Source organism: Aethina tumida, chromosome 4, assembly GCF_024364675.1.
Source record: "Aethina tumida isolate Nest 87 chromosome 4, icAetTumi1.1, whole genome shotgun sequence".
Taxonomy (NCBI): Eukaryota; Metazoa; Arthropoda; class Insecta; order Coleoptera; family Nitidulidae; genus Aethina; species Aethina tumida.
The window spans coordinates 29,132,036-29,150,494 of NC_065438.1; the positions used below are offsets into that span (position 1 = coordinate 29,132,036).

Below are 18,459 nucleotides of genomic sequence, written 5' to 3' on the forward strand. Positions count from 1 at the left end.
TACCAATTTAAAGGTGGATCTGGGATAAATAAATTCACGTCAATTCTATATTGAAACGCTTGAGGTGTAAAAAAGAATAGTGCAGATCAAATAAGACAAATGACTGAATGAATGAATTATGTTTATTCTTTGTAATTTATTTTAGCAAATTAGATTATTATCTTCTATGATTATTATTCCTTTTCGATTTTTTTTATGAATTAGACAACATTTTTTTATATATTTTTTTAATTAATTTACATTGTGAAATTATATAGTAGTACATCTGTTAGATGCGTAACTATCGATTGATCACTGCCCCTTAAAATGTAATGCCGCCTTAGAGAATAAGAATGAGGACGTCAAAAGGTGGTTAAAATTACAAAGGTGTGCACATCGTTTGTCAGGAGCTTTTGAACTTGGAAAGCTTTTACATGCGAACGACTGTATTCTTGAAAACTTTTGAAATATTTATAATATGAATATACTGCTTAATCGAAACAGTCTTAGCATAAGAGTTCAATGTAAGATTTATAGGTTTAATGCTTATGAACCTTTCGTAAAGTATTCACAGCTGAAACAAAAGTGCAATAAATTGTTGTCATACGATCTATATTGTAATTTAGATAAAATTTATTAGTAAATTTTTATGAAAATGAAAATTGTGTGTTGATTATGACAGTGTGTATACATATTTCTCTTCACTTGTAAGTTTAAAATTAGATTTAAATGGAACTATTCATAGCTGAAGTGTTTTCGTTCAAGAGAAACGGGAAGTATTAATGTATGTGCTAATCAAAAGCGAATTCAATTTTTTATTTTTTGCGTTGAAAAAACTTACTTTATTGGTATCATCTTATTTTACTCTATGTGTTAGTTGTAATTCTCAAAATTTAAATTTGTAATAGGAAGATGTGATACTTTATTTAAAGGAGTTTGTCAATCTCTATTAAAAAATGTTGTATCCAAATTGAATACAAAAAAATAATGATAAAATCTAATACTGATGATTAAAATACATGATGATGGGAATAATTAATATTTGTAATATAAACAGTAATCAATAATTACACAATAATCTGAGGTAATAAGTGTAAAATTTTTCTGAATTAATTATACATCAAGGATAATTTTATTTAATAATTAATTAATTTAATTCTTTATATTGATTTCATTAGTACAAAATGTTCCGTATTCTGTGTACATACAGTTGTGTTAAATCTATCTGGAATTGGAAAAAGGAGTCCTTGAATTTATTGAAAAATAACCGAGTGTATTTCCTGGAGCAAAATATTACCGTCAATCGAGAAAAAATCGGTCCCGGATCATTGACGATATTTTTTGATTTTATTTCAATAATTCCAATCACTATGGTAATATTTTATTATCGTTTTCGTGATAGTCCTTTTTTTAACGAAAGAAAATATTCCTTAGTCGCCAATGCTGTTATTAATAAGTAAATATTTTTCAAATATTATATCTATTTAATTAACCGTAAAATAAAATATTTAACCAAAAAACATTAATTAAATTTAGTTTTAATATATGTTTTAATAATGAATTTAGGAGAATTGTTATTAACTACCTGACCCTGCCAAGAACAATTTTTTGGTATAAAATTTATTTTTCAATTCCTGACAATTTTTTATCTTTTTGCCGCCGAGTAATTAGAATTTATAAATATTAGTTATTTAATTAGAAATTTAGAAATTATCACTCGGTGCTAAATCAGGTGAATGTAGTGAACAAAAAAGCAATTTATACATTTTTTTGAAGATAATATTGTGTGTATGTATTTTCAAAACTTCTTTGTGTCAAAATGAATGTACAATGTTCTGTACTCGTCCAGTTGAATTTCCTCTTCTATCGTAACTGATATTAACTAAACTACTTAGAAACTTGACAGATAACCTAGATACTTATCACACATTCTTAGTACTAAAATCTAGTGAGTAATAAAATTCAAAAGTTTGTTTCTATTTTCTATTAAACAAGTTTTTGAACAACTTAAATTAAGTGAAAAGAATTGAACGATTATAATTGATCACGGAACAGAACGTATAAAAAAATAATATTTGCAACCGTCACTCCTCCGTTCTCATATTAAAATTTACCATGTGACACTCGTGTTTTATACGGATTATGTCGGAAAATCTACATGTATTATAGTAACTCCATCAGTCCTGATGTATCACACCGAGAATTAACAATTCAAATTTGTATTTCTACCGGTTAATCCGATTGTGGATTCTGATAAAGAATTGCTTGAATATTAATACCTATAAGATCGCATGCTTCTTAATAAAATTTGAAATATGAAAAGTAGTTTTTAAACATAAATTGAATTGTGTTTATGTATCTTTTACTATAAATTTGATTCTATTCAAATATAAAAACTATATGGAACATACATTTTATTCAAGATTATCAAAGGAAAATGGTAAAAAATGTTTTTACGTATTTATTAGTAATAATGCAATTTTATATTATTCATACCTTATAGTTCGTTCCTCAACTGGTTATGCTAACTCTTTTATTTGCTGTCTTTGGAATCCCGAAAGGGCCTTAGAAGTCGTCAGTTATTTACAGTGCAACATAAACCGCAATAAGTCGAACATACGAATCTTTATCGAAAAAACACAATAAGGTTAATTCATACCTATAGCATTGAATTAAATAAGACTAAAAGCATTTTCATCTCATATGTTTATGTAACACAAATTAATAAATTTAATTTTAATAAATTCAATAAAATAATTACAAGAATTGTAATGCATAACTTAATAATTAATTGATGTAATATTTTAATTATTATTGCATATCTTATAGTTCTCACTAACAGTGTAACTAAAAAATATTACTCTCAGTCACAGAGAAAACTAGAGATGCATTTAATTTGTATTTTACTTGTTTGGTTTCATAAACAATGAAATGACGGCATATTCTCGTTCTTTAATTAAATGAAGACAAACCCAAATTAGTTGGATTTTATCTAGTACATCATGCACACAAGTATTCTTGTTGTTTAAAAATATCCGGTAGGAACAAAAATGAGAATATTTGTAAGAAGTCTGAGACCACGTCAATTTTTTGTAAAATGACCCAGCAAGGAAAGAAATCATTATACACTTTCTTAGTTCTCCATATGCTCCTAATACATTAGTTAGCTGAGTTTCCTAGTATACCTAATATTTTATGATGGAATTAGTTCCCTATTAAGCTTTAATAAGTGATTTAGATGAATCACCCTGTAAATCCTCTCTCATCCGAAAAAGGATGATGAAAAAATTTAATTGATCTCTGTTTCGGTAATTATGTTATGGTGGAATGTTATTATTACTTAATACAGTTTACGGATCTTGAATTTCTAAACTCCATAAACAAATCAAATTTTTGGTTTCCCATAAACCTTTAACAAATTAATTAGGTGTATACTTTTTCCATCGCAAAAAATGGTTGATGTATACATTTACTTGATCTTTGCTTTAATAATCTTAACATAGGATAAATATTTTGTTAACATTTTAATGATGGAACATTTTACTTTTTACATTTTACATATCTTGTGTTTCTTTCTTCTTTCGATAAAACGATGCCAATGGAATGTGACGCATTAATCACGATAGGTCACTGTCTCACTCAGATAGTGTCAATTAATGCAAAATATCCCATACCGGTGTATTTCAGCACGACTACTCCTTTATACGAATTTCATAGTAGTGACACCGATATGTTGGAATTGATAATTTGACAGTGCGACACTGCAAATTCAATAAAGCAGACAAACTCCTTCACGCATGTCATGATTCCTTTGTCGTCCCCCCGTGTGTAGTTGGCTCAAAGTAAATCGGTTAAAGCAAATGTGACAAAATTAGGCTGAATCCAGTTTAATTATTTGCTACCGCTAAACAAGTTGTACCGTAATTACTACAAACTAATTCAAATCTGGATGAGGTAGAGTTTTAGCATATACTGCGGTTCCTGTGTAAAGTGAGCGCTTGCTTCTATTCTCGAAACCTCCTTATGTGATTCCTTTAAATTGTGAGAATTTGCATGAATCTGTTACGCGAGGCTTTAGTTAAGTGTCACAGACATGTTGCAAAGCAAGTGGAAATTCGAGTTGATGATCTTTGGAATTTTGCATTAAGCATTTTCATTCCAACCCAAATTAACTTTTACTTCATTTTGTTACCACACTCCATTTTCTAAACCACTATTTAAATTTCTCTGGCTTCTTAATATTAAATTTTTAACAAATTTATAGAATGATTATTTAATTTATTTTGTTTTGTATGAATTTATATATAATATATATATATATATATATATATATATATATATATATATATATATATATATATATATATATAATTAATTAATTAATTAATTTCTGAAAATAAATTACAGAGTATTTGAAACGGAAAATAATTAGAACACAAATGATGCTACAATAGAGATTTTCGTAGAACGCAATCAGATCCCAAATTGAATGCTCATCAATTCATAATTAATAACAATTAAGGCATGCGAATTTATGCTCTAACATTTCAAAGCTAAGTGAATCCCCATCTGTCTGGCGAAGTTCATCACAACCTTTAATATTTAATGGACCAGAAGGAACTTTGTGCTCTGGAACGGACTCGTTGTTAACTGTAGTATGCTCTGAAATTGGTAAATAAGTAAAGCGGTATAATATTATACAAGAAGAAGCAGTGAAATAAATAAGTATCAACTTTTATTTATTTTTACGAAGGCGAATATAATTGTTTGATGTATCACGACTGGCACTATCAGTTTCATCAATGAATTATTTTTATACATTGTAGTGAAGCTGTCATTCTTCACCTAAAATACATGAAAGCTGTTATCCAGAACAACTCAGTTGACATTCACGTGAATCGTGATTTTTTTATGGAAGAGGCGGTTTTAATTTTAATAACATATACAAATACATTCATCAAACTGTTGGTTCGATGCCAAGCCAGTATAAATATAATTTGAGTTAAAATTTTTAACTGATGTAATGCAAGTAGGTTTTAAGTTTTTTTTAACAGCAATTAAGATGAAGAGCTAGGAAAGCTTATTGTGCAGGACGATTCAGTTAACTGATTTAATAGACCTTTCTAGATTTCAATGTGAAATTTTGATTGTAGCTATAGCGTGTAGTTACCCATTTTACTAAAAATTTGAATTTGTTTTCTACTGAAATGTGTACTCTATATCTAAAATGAATTTTAGAAAAATAGATAATATGACACTATTACTGAAAACAATGAATCAGTTATGTTAATCGACTTGATTTATATTTATTTATTTTGTGTTTTATTAATAAATATAATATTGTACTTTTTGATTGCGTATGAAGTATAATTATATATTTTTTATTAATATAAGATTTACTAAAATATGAATTTATGGAAAAGTCGTCCTGTAATAAAATAGAAGTAAAATTCTGAACCCGTTGCATATTGGAATAGTTTTACTGTCATTATTATACTTAATATTTTTAAAAAAATTCACAGAGTTGTATAACGTTTAATTTCCTACAAAAATATATGTCGAGCTTTTTATAATATACTTATCTGTAAAAGTTGTAAAATTTAGTAAATAAATATAAAAAATATATAGAAAAACATTCTTTGTTAAATTCTACAAATTTTGACATCCGATATCTTCTAAACGGTAAGAGTTATGAAAAAATTGAAAGAGAGCGTTCAATTCAATTCAATTCAAAGTACTCATCATTGGGGAGCATTTTTTCAGTGTCGGAAGTCGATTTTTTTGGCTCAAGTGTACTTTTAATTTTTGAGTTCCTATTTTATTTATATTTATATTTATATTCGAAATTAATATAATTATATTTTTCTTGATTAATATAAAATTTACTAAACTAAATTGAGAAAAAGTTGTCCTGTGATGAAATAAAGAAGGCATTCTCTTCATTTATTTATGTTGTTTAAAATTTATTATTTTTTCGTAAACTCAGTTATTTTGTTATATGGTGAACATGAATATTATTTGTCAATAATTGTCTTAAAATTATTATTACAATATTAAGTGATCTTCACCTTTCAATCAATAATGATTAAAGTTTTATGTGCGGAAATTGTGCGCTTATATTTGAGCTTTAGTTGGTGTTTGATCGAAAATTTTGTTGCTCGGTTTCGCCTTTAACCAATTTTTACAGTCTTGGTAGTAATTACACTATATTGCTCTTCTAAAAGAAATAAAACAAAATCATTTGAGAAGGGTCGTCTAATGCAATAAACCACGGACTTGTATTTCACAGAAAGAATCGAAACTGCCGGTTTTATTGTCAAATGTCTTTTGAAATCACATCACTGGTATTGTAAATAAAGCTGTGATTTAATTTTTTATTGTTATATTACCCAGCAAAAATTAATTTAACTAGTATGTGTATTTTATTTTGAAGAAAATATATATTAACATCCGACTTCGACCGTAAATTATCTGTCTGTTTTATGACATTTTCTCAATAATTTTTATTTGAACACTGAAATGTATTTGTAGTTGGAAAAGTTTCATTGGTAATTAACAGAGTATTGAAATAATTGCGTTTACATTATTTTCTCTGGTCGGCAAAATATCTCTTTTTTCGCAAATTGGTAGTTTCGAGATAATTCTCACGCGTTTGTTTTTAATTCGTTTGTTCGTATCTGTTTTTGATATTGTTACTGGGTATCCCGGAGGTTTTTTAAGTTCAGCTAATATTGAAATATTTTTTGTAAAATATTTGATAAGCTTGCGACCCGAAGAGATTTATTAATTTTGAGTAGTTTTACCTTTAGCTCTTTCTAAATCATACAAAAACTATACAACCCATCCAAAAAACTTTTTAAAGATACATTGATGGAAGGAACAACTGCAAAATATACAAATTCAAAATAATTGAATTTTGAATAGGATACATTAAATAGATTAAAAACATTCCGATTTTTTAAATTTGGTATTAGTATACCAATGATGAGGTCTCATCATCAACAATAAATAGGGTTTCATCTTGAATACTAGTGTCAAAAAACTAATTCCAAATTAGATTAAAAATCAATCAATATTACCAATGTATGTTGCTGATGTATGATTAGCGCCTCATTACTATGATATATTATTACCAATTAGTTGAGATATAATGTTTAAAATAGTTACTAGTTTGTAGACAGCACTAATTTTTTTTAGAAAAAACATTTTGTAACCTAAATGGATTGATTATTCTGTGAGATCAAGAAATGCTTTAATCTGAAAATGTTTGAAGTTAATTTTTTCACATCGTTAATACTTTGGTGGATAGATACTATTATTATTTTTCAGAATTAGATTAATCTATTCTCCATTAAAGTTAGTTAATTTAAAAACCAATATAACAATAATAATAATAAATAAAAATAATTTCAAAATGGTCACCTATAAATTATATTATAAAAATACGTATGTGAAAAACTAAAATACTGTTTTACAGTAAAAATAATTAAAATGGACGATATTGAGTTTTAATTAAAAAGTAATAAATGGATTAGGTACAAAGTTTATTACATTTATGGAACAAATGAATAACAAATTCAATATTTGGATTAAAAACTAATTCATTTTGAAAATTTTATAAATTGATGTGTACGAAATTACATATATATCATTCTTAATAATCTTTCAATTTTTATAGATATATTTATTCTTATCAAAACTGCGTTAGTAGAAAGTTATACTAATTTGATTAACTATGAAATGACGTCTTGATGTAGAAATAATTGAAATGAGTAAACTAGGTCGTATAGCAGGAAATTAATTGTTTTACTTTGGGAAGTTTTCTGATAGACACAAAAAGTCTATTACTATATTTTGATTGAGAGTGAAAGTTTTTTCGGTAATTAAGTTGATTTTCAATTATCTTTATTTTATTAAGCTTTATAGCATAAATATATACTTTTCTAATGTCCCTTTTCTAATTACATCATGTTTCTATGGTTTAGTTTTATGGGTTTCATGAAAAACAAATCGAATCATTGTTTAAATGCATTTAAAATACTTACATTGTCGTAACTGCATATTATATTTTTAGAAATTTTGCACATCCGGAAGAACCTCCACAGTATAATGTGAACATATATTTTATTTATGTCCGCAATGGCATACAGCCTCCAAATCCCTTAAATAGCGACATTTGACACCGGTGCTTCCGACAAGAAAAGAATTCAGAATTTCATACTCACTGCTGCACAATTCCAAACAGTCGCAATGCAGAACGTTTATTGTAATTTTCCAAATCTTCTGTTGTGGTTTTCATAAATCTGTCTACCGGACTTTACCATCACACAAAGCGAATAGCCAATTCCATTGCGGCACTACATGTTATCGTATGTGGATTATGATATAATATATGTGTTCGGTTGGTGTGCGTACAATGTGGATATTATTTTAGACCACAGGTGATTGAATGATCAAATACAATAGTGCATCCTTTACATAAATTAGGACGAATAATTTTCGATTAATACGCTAAAGCGAATAACAGTTATAATGTAACAATAATATCATTAATTGCAATCATTTATTTATTGTTTATTTTATCTTTTAGTAAAAATTATTAAAAAATTCTTGTTACTTATAAAATTCAGAAACAGTAATTTTTTAATAAACAATTTATAAATTATTTTATAAGATATAATAATACACAAATTGTCTCAGATTAGATGATTTTGACTGTTTCAAATTCCTCCACAAATTTTAAGATATTAAGTTGGTTATTCATTTCGAATAATATATTATTTGTGATATAACGATATTTTTGGTAAATTTTCCATGGAAGTAGTAGCAGTAACTAATAATTTATTTGTTTTTTTTTTTTTGTTTTTATAACAGCATAGGTTTGGTGGTCATATTTTATGACAAAAATATTATATTATATTTATTTTTTGTATTAATAATGAGTTGAACTTGTTGAACCACGATAATCTAATGAAGTGATCAAATTCATCCTAAGATATGTATGGTACAGGACGAAAATTGTGAAACATTCTCATTTCGTCTTTGTTTTTAACATTTTTAGCTAAGATTGAAATATGGGTAATACTCCATATATGCCTTTACCTGATCTTGTTGTTGTAGTATTCTCTTAATTATTGTTGTTTTTATATTAAAAAGAAATTCAAGATCACATTTCAGCTAAATGGTTGCCATTATGTTTTATGGACTTTATAATCTAATTTAAGGCTATTAAATTTAAACCGAAGTTGTATTTCAAAAGTCCTCAAAATCGGGGCGCCACAGAAAAACCACTCGGAATGACGATCGTCGGTTAGTTGCGAAGAGCGAAATATACTGATATTAAAATCATTTATAACATGTCTAATAAAAATAATACTACCGAATTAGAATTCATTCGTGAGCTTTTTAATTGGTCGAATTAAAATTGGAAAACAGTCTTGCAAAATTAATATGTTTCTCTACATTATTTTACGCTACGTCGAGTGATTTCCTTATATTGTATCATTGCATGCATTTCCACAAAAAAATTGTGGATTACACTTTTCAACAATTTCTTACAGTGCTTCAAGTTTAGTTCATACGATTGACAATTTCCACAAACAAATATGCAAAAAAATCAGTTTAGTAAAACTACAATTTATAACGTTAATTTATTGAATTAATGTTTTAAATTATATATAATTTATAATTATATATATTAAATATACATGAATTACAAGTATGCTACAATTAAAACAAGAACAATATTTGTGTCAATTTTACAGTATCTTTGATGCTACTTATCTTAATTGAGTTAGTTGGTCATAAACTGGTGAAAAGTTTCATTTGATCACTTAGACCAGAAGGTTATTTTTGTCAGTTTTTTTTTTAATTTTATATTTGCAGGATTTTATGTGTTTTTATTATTTTTATATGTTATGTAGCATATCATAGTTGTTACATTTTATACTGTATATTATGTATTATATTTGTGACGTAGTAATTTTATATAAATTGATTCATGGTTAGTTTGAAATTTATTTATGGTGGTAATATTTTTTATGAAATTAATCTCAATTTTATTATCTTACAAAGACATTGTTAGAAATGAACTTTCATAAGACTTTAAAAAGAAAAAATATATAAAATAAAAATCTTTGGCATGAAGTAGATTTTAATATAAATTATTCCACATATTTGAATGATGGATATATTATAATGGTTTTAATATCAACAAGCTTTATTATGTTAAAATTAACTAGCCTAATTCTATAATGATTTATCTTAACCATGCAATGCTCTAACGCAAATTCCATTTATTCCAATTCGGTCAAGATCAAATGGTATTTCTTAATTAAAATTTTAAATAGGGAACTCTTCTCAATATTCAAAGATTATGTTTTTTAGTTATAAATAAAAAATACAAAACACTATTAAAACATATTTGATCATCATCATTTAATTAAAAGATATAATAAAATATGACTTCCATGAAAATTGTATCGGATTTAAAGATAATACATAAAATTCAGCAAAACGAGATTTAGACACGCCAGTTAGAATTTACTTATTACATAGTAGCCGTTATTGATGCAGTCGAAAATTTAGATAGATATTCATTTATCGTCAATTTAGATCTATTAATTAATAAAACGAATTATTGTACAAAATTGACTGCAAAAACTCAATAAATCTAATCTAATGCATCGTACAATCTATCATAAAACACTGGTCGAATAATTGAATGTATCTGTTTAACGGGGTAATAAAGTTTTACCTATTAAAAATACATATGACAGTAACGGTAAATTAATGTTTTTATTAAGAAAAGTAAACATTTGAATAATTTTGATGCTTTTCATTTCGAACATGATAGAGTTTATTTACTTTTATTTTATGAATGCCGATATTACCTGAATGATAAATAGAAAATATTGGGAAAATCAATCCGGAATTTTTCGGTTCACTTTTTTACGTAGGTTCTAGGTATTTTAAAAATATCATGAACGTTGTTGTATAAAAATATACAATTGTTTGTGAAAACATGGCATTAATCCAACAAATAATAATGATAATCGTAAATAGAACTTTCATTGAGGTAAATAGGAATTGACTAATCAATATTGAATGACATTGACACTGACAGCCTACAAAAATTATTGTTACATTAATTTATTAATTGTACTTTTGTTGATGTTTAAATTATAAGTAAAATTAAATTGACACTTTGTGTGCGAAAAGCAACATTCTGTTACTTAAATAGCCCATTGTGCAATATTGATTTTTAAGACAATTGTAATTTAACTTTGTAATAAACGACAATTATCCCAACGCGTTGCGTCGCACTGATTGTTGATCAGCTGCTACAACTTTTCATTTCAGTTTACTTTCATGTGTTTACACTTGTTTAAAAGGTTGCCAAAAATTTTGTTTATGTAAGCATCCTTTCCTATATTCCACAAAGTGTATTATATCATTTACCTACCATTTTGTGAAACATATTTTTTTATTTCGATCGAAAGTCGTATAAACTTCAATTTAATTTTGAATAATTTAAATGTCTTCTAGCAAAATGCGACTCGTGTCATAAATTTTATTGCTCAATAATATTTACGGAAACTCTCATGACGCGTTAGAGTTCATTTTTTCATTGCCAAAAAATGTTCACGCTATTTTCATATCTCGTGACATCAAAGAATGTCTGCCACGTGTTTAACTATTACCCCGTTATCCTGCTTAAAATACGATTGTTTCTATTTTAAGAAATAGTGATAATAGGCCAGTAAACGTGGACGTAATTGTGACGAAATTTAGATTTTTTATAACTTTGTGATAGGTTGTCGTAGCTACTGAGTTGAAACTAACCAAAATTGCAATTCGATTCGAAAAATTACAAAGAATAATCTATTTACTTACTTTTTAAAATCTTTCTGGACGCATTTTTTATGTTTATATAAATAATATAAGTTTTTAATTTTTCTAAAATATACAGGGTGTTTCGTACCTTATCCGAAAAATTTTAACCACACTGTTGCATAAGTAGTCGATTTATCATATATTTTTTTAAATGCATATACATATATACAAGTGTCTCACAACTTATCCGAAAAAACTTCAGTTCATTTTAAAAAATATGATAAATCGACTACTTATGTAACAGTATATGGTGAAAATTTGTCGAATAAGTTGCGAAACATCCTGTATGGAAGGTAAAAAAGAACGGTGTGCTAAAATTAGATTCGGCGGTTCAAAGCTTGCATTCAAATCAATGGGAACAATTTCGAACAGCTTTAATAGATGGATTGAATTAATTTTTATCTTGTTTCCTGTTGTTCTATTTCATTTTTTTAAATGGACTTCTTATGTAACAATGAGTATGTGGTTAAAATTTTTCGGATAAGTTGTAAAATACCTTGTATAATTTGTTAGTATATTAGATAACATTTCTGATACATTTCGAAATATTTAATATTATCATCTACAAAAAATAGTATTTTTGTAAGATTTTGTAATAGTAAACATAAAATTTCGATTTTAGTAACAAAAAATATAAATTTGTGGTCACAAAAATTGACCAAAATATTTATTTCAAATCATGTATCTTTTCAAAATTTCATGATAACTCGTGCAATTTTTTGAATTTGAAAATATAGATAATTTGTGATTTATTAAATTATCTCTATCTATAATATAATTACATTTTCGTTAAATTTGGTGATTTGTTACTAATTAAACATATAGACATAAAAAATAGTATTTATCATAGGTATCTTAATCATTTATATTTTGTGTGGAAATCAGTTATATCGTAAGTTTCAGGAACATTAATGAACATAAAATTGTTTTTAGTAATATGAATAGAATAAATTAACATGTAAAGGTTAAGGCGAACAAATATAGATCTAGAATAAATTATCAATTATCCACACCATATTTCATACACAACTTTCCAAAAATTGATCAATTGTATGTATAAATTTCGAGATATGCGATTTTCATTTCAAATGGGAAATATAAGTAAGTTGTATTAAAAATGTGGAAAAGATGGTAATTTTTCAGTAATGGTTTTTTCCGTACACATACATAATATGCCAAAAATCAGTTTTTATAGATATTTAAAAAACAGTGAGAGATTTAAAAATGAGGCAATATTTAAAAAATATTAATTAGTTTAATTAAAGTTTTAAATTATCACAGATTATTAAATTAGCAATTACATTGAAACAATTTTGAGATAACGCTTTCAAGTTTTGACTTGCTGGCTTGCAAGCGTTGCAAAATGGGTACCCATACTGAGTGCTAGCTAATCAAATTTATTTTGTTTCAGGAGGAAGACGCACCTCAGGTATGTGGTAAAAAGAAGCTTATTTTCAAAGGACATATTATTTGAAGTACGTTGACTCGGACGTAGTGGTAAATATTAAAACCTTTACGTGTGTCACATCGTGTCTTAAATATTTAATTTTCTCATTATCCTGCATTATTTGCAAATTCAATATACATGATCATTTACTGACACAGATTGTAATATTCTGTACAATGCTGTTTCGACTTAATAAATTATGAATTGGTAACTAGATTAGAACGACGTGCTGGTGTACCGCAATTCTCAAAGAGCAGATATTTCCCAGCCAATAAATTAAACACATTATACGCATTACTCCCACTTTAGAATATCATTTTCAGTTTATTAACTAAAATGTAAGTAACAAATCAATCGAATTTTTTGCTTAATTACGTTTAGCGTTTTTGAAATCTTTTGTGGGATATCTATAACTGTGGTTACTCATAACAAACTGATCAGTTCCCAAACACGTAGTTTACGGAGTGTTATTGTGTCAGAGAATCAATAATTTTGTGAATTATGTTTTAAATATTTTCTCATTCATGCCTGCTCTTACACACTTAAAGCAAAACATCTTTTACCATTTTATCCCTCTTTCGTCATTGCTTGTGTAAATAAAACACAGTCTAAATAAATATTAGAATAATACATCCAGAACGAAATAGCTCAGGATGCTGAATTGAAATAAACTTATACTACAATTTTATGTTGCTGAAATCTTAGGGGACAAATATAAATCGAAATTTTCCTTGATGACTAGGTAAGGAACGGTTTGCAAAAGAACACGTAGCTCGTATATGTTGGAAGTAGAATTCTTTACGATGTTTTGTCATTGAAGTCTAAATTACGAAATCGGAATCGAAACAAGACAAAAGTTTATAAGTTTACGGTTAATATTTAAATTGGGTTGTATCTTGAATATTGGCTAATGTGGGAAGTGCTGCGACATATGAAATACAAAAATTATCTGAAAACGACTATCCAAGGGTAATAAAATCATTGTTGACCATTTTTCTTTATTTGAATGGCGCTAAAATTAGTAGTTTGCGTTTTATAACAATTTTTATTTAAATTTTTCTAGTATATATATTATTTGTGAAATACATTTCCTTTGATACAAAAATTTAATTAGACATCAAGTCGTATTGTAAGTATTTTTAATTGTTTTCTATGCCGGAACACTGATTTGAAGGTACATTGTTCTTTCCAATTACGACCTTGGTCTTAATCTTGTTGGAAGGTTACCGGTGTATTCATTCGTGTGTTGAACTTTTTGGATAAATGGACATATATATATATATATATATATATATATTATTGTTCAATTCGCAATGGAAAATTTTTAACATACATACAAGTGTAATTTTGTATATTTTTTTATCCAGATTATTTTAGAGACGCACCCTGGGACATCTACATATATGAGGGCAGTCTTAATAAAGAAATCACAGGAAATTTTAAAAAACGACACTGTTTTCAATTGTGAGAAATATACGATATACAAATCTATTTTTTCAACTATTTTACATACTTTTTTAAAACATTTTTAGTATGGTCATCTTATTTAATCTTCCACTTCACTGTTCATCTTTGTGGTCTATATAGCCTTGCCTAAATTCTCCATTCAATATTTTAGTATTCTAAATGAAGGAGATAAGTTTTTCCATTTGTACAAATTTCCGAGAACGTTCAATGTTGATGTCTTTCAAATAAATACCAAGTAATGTAGCATCTTGAAATTTTTTTGAAGGTAAATAATTTCATGGCAGTATTATGATTAATATTATCCTATCCATGCCACAGCTCTCAACCTAAATTATTCAAAATATTTTAGAAGCCAGCAAATAAAAAATTACATCAATATATTCTAATTGTATTTTAGAAATGAAATAAAAGATTATCCTTATAATGTATAAGTAAGTTATAATGAGGATTTTAATTATTATTATCATGAGTGGGAGAAGTTTAGGGTGTCTTAAGAGTGTGAATAAAAAATCATCCTATTTCATTTTGGAACAAGTCTCATTAAATAAAAGCACTCAGCATGGAAAAAAGGAGATTTGTCAAAATCTCAAATTACTGGTGATTTTGATGTCGCTTATCATAACCAAAATGATGAGACTTAACATGATAGAGAAACTACCCCCTCACATTCTGAAGATGATGAAAGTTTTCTAAATAAATACTGTATAATATTTTTATAACTAACATACAAACATATTAAAATAATATATTTTAGTTTTTTGAAGGGAAGCTTAACAATCAAGAGTGATATGAATGCATTTTTTTTTTTTTCATAAGATAGATTTTTGGAAATGTCGTTTTCGTGCTTGCTTAAAACTTAGATGAGGACTAGGTGGACCTAAATTGACAGAAAATGTTTGCTAAAGGTCAACGGAAATCTTTGGTTATTTGTATAAAACTATTTAAATCAAAGTTTTGCCTCCCTTGCGGCTTCTTTACAAGTAAACACTAAAAAACCATTGATGTGTTACAAAATTAAAGTTTCATTTACTTAGCGTCACTCTCGTTTATTGTTAACTCCACTGCCATTACCTTTTGTGAATAGAATCGGTTTTATTATATGAAAACATTATGATATTTTTTAATATTTTTTACTTCTTAAATGAATTATACTTTTTATGAATTATATTTTTTATTTTAGATGAAATCTATGTTCATTACTTTGGTGATTATATGACACCACATAAAACAATTTACATTATTTTACATCAAATATAACTGTCACAGAAGAAGTATTTGAGTTATTTAAACTCGATTACAGAAAATTATTTTCGAGAAAATGATGAATCCAGTTAATATTGTATTTCTTCTTAGAACTATAATTTATGTTGAAGAAAAAAGAATAAATCTTTACTAAAATTGCTTCTCTTTATTCCGAGAATTACATTCTAAAAATTTATTAAAACTTTACCTCATGATAATTATATTTTTATTCATATGAACAATGCACGTAATCATTGGCAGTGATTATTGTATTTAATTGATGGTAGTTTTTATAAAAATAAAATTAGTCAGCTGTTGTTATTGTCTTGTTTATTTCACATCACGGAGAGTTAATGACAATAAAACAATAAATATCTTCAAGGATTTTCAGTAATTGTGTTTGTCCTGTCTCGGAGGGATGCTGCATTTTATTTATATATACTATAGATATTGTATTTAATCAATAGAATAATTGATCACTTAACTGTGTTCAAATTCAACCTTCCGAAAGAGTTAATTAATTTCAATTATATATAGACACACAATATTATTTAGTAATTTTATTTTTTCGTACTTAAACTTGGGTGTTTCAATGGTTTTTTTTCGCTATAAGCAAATTGGTCTCCAGTAGCAGCATGTAGTTTTTAATAAATATGTAGTAATAAATATAATCGATTTCAATTTAAAAAATTATATGCACAACTGAGCATAATGATGTTATCGTGTCTTCAATTAATATATTTCACAACAATACTGGAGATTGAAACTGAAGGATGGATATTCAGTGAATTCTTCGGTTTCTTCGAGGTTGTTGGTGACTTAACAGAGTGAGAATGTTATTGTAAATGTTTTGCAGTAAATGCATGTTAAAAATCTAAATACAACAATAACTCAATGAAACATTTGATGTTTTTACCACTTACTGACTAAATATCTAATTGCAATTAATAAAACAGAATAAGTAATTTAAATCAATCATTTAATGTTTTTGAAATTAATGTTGTATTGTATTTTACCAATAAGTTTTATAAGCAATGAATAGTAGTTATTTGCATTAGTATTCCTTCACTGTCCTTTGGATAATGATGTCACATACATTAAGAACGTTAAGGTTATAACTATAAACAGCTTTTATTCACAAAATATTTATGTTTATTGTTTCTTTTGTCGACAATAAAATAGTACATATAAAATTAAGAATTGAGACATGCAACTTATTTTGAAATTATTGTTTTTGCGATCCGTACTAACTAACTAAATATTACATATATGATGAATTAATTGAAATTTTATCGCCAGGTACATTTGCTAATTGCAGAATGTATTTCCTTCATTTTGTTGTAATTAAATTAATTAACTGCAGAACCCTTGGTTTCCTCTTGGAACTTCATTCTAAATGAATATAAAGAAAAATCTAATTCCGTTGCCATTAAATTTTCATACAACTTTGTCTGGATAGCATTAAAGATTCTGCCGGACCGAAAAATCCCTAGTCTCGTGCTCATGTATGCCAATATAATAAAACTCCTCTCTTGTTTTCCCTTGTGCTTTCTAAATTTTTGTTTTAACTTTGCCTGCTCAGGTGTCATTGTTTACGTAATGCCTTTAGGCTTATTAATCTAAGATTTGTACTTATTTATTCGAGTTCATTTATTTGAGCAATAATAATGGATATTAAATTTAATTCGATACTTTAAATGTAAACTGGCACATTACTACAATAAAACAGATGTATCTATGTAATAAAATAAATAATAATTAAAATTAAAATCCTGTTATATGTATAACCTAAAATGTAATATGTATATTCAATTTAAATATATAATATCTAGTAGTATAATGTATAAATAGTATAAATAAACAAAATAAATGAACCGTGATCAATGGGTTGTTCATAAAATTGCAAATGATTAAGGTAAATGTGAATTTAGTGTAAATTTTTTAATAAATAATATTACAATGGAACATACCAATGAGATTTTTTAGCATAATTCTGTAATTGAGTGTCAAATATTAACCGTAGCACTAGAAGAACATTTTTCTTTATGTAATAAACAAATTATCAAAACAAATTATATTAATACCCTCATTTCTATCATTAAGCTTTTAAAACTTTGAAATATTGGTAGTATTGGTTTAAATATTTATTTACATTTATGTAACTTAAATACTAATTCTAATTTTAAGTTTGTGTGTGACCCTACAAAAGACATCGTTAGACAGTGCTCTTAAAAGCCTACATCAGCGAGTGAAAATTGCCAAGTAAAAAAAAAACAAACACAAAAGGAAAAAGATTTCCCACTTGTTGATTAATTCTCTTTGAGGAAGTTCTAACGGCGTCTGAACAAATCTTATTTTAACACTATGTTTGCCTTAGCTGTACATTCATTACCACTTTCGAAACAGCTGTTTGTTTTGACTGTGAGCAT

The 18,459-nt window shown here is 26.6% G+C and overlaps 1 protein-coding gene across 1 annotated transcript in view; it reads left to right on the top strand.

The window, feature by feature from the left end:
- The window catches only part of LOC109596618 (pseudouridylate synthase RPUSD2), a 132,410-nt gene that overhangs the window by 8,266 nt on the left and 105,685 nt on the right, over positions 1 to 18,459 (top strand). The window contains exon 3 of the mRNA XM_020012191.2: positions 13,286 to 13,303. Within this exon, the coding sequence (XP_019867750.1) occupies positions 13,286 to 13,303 (18 nt within the window). The remainder of the gene's footprint in view (positions 1 to 13,285; positions 13,304 to 18,459) is intronic.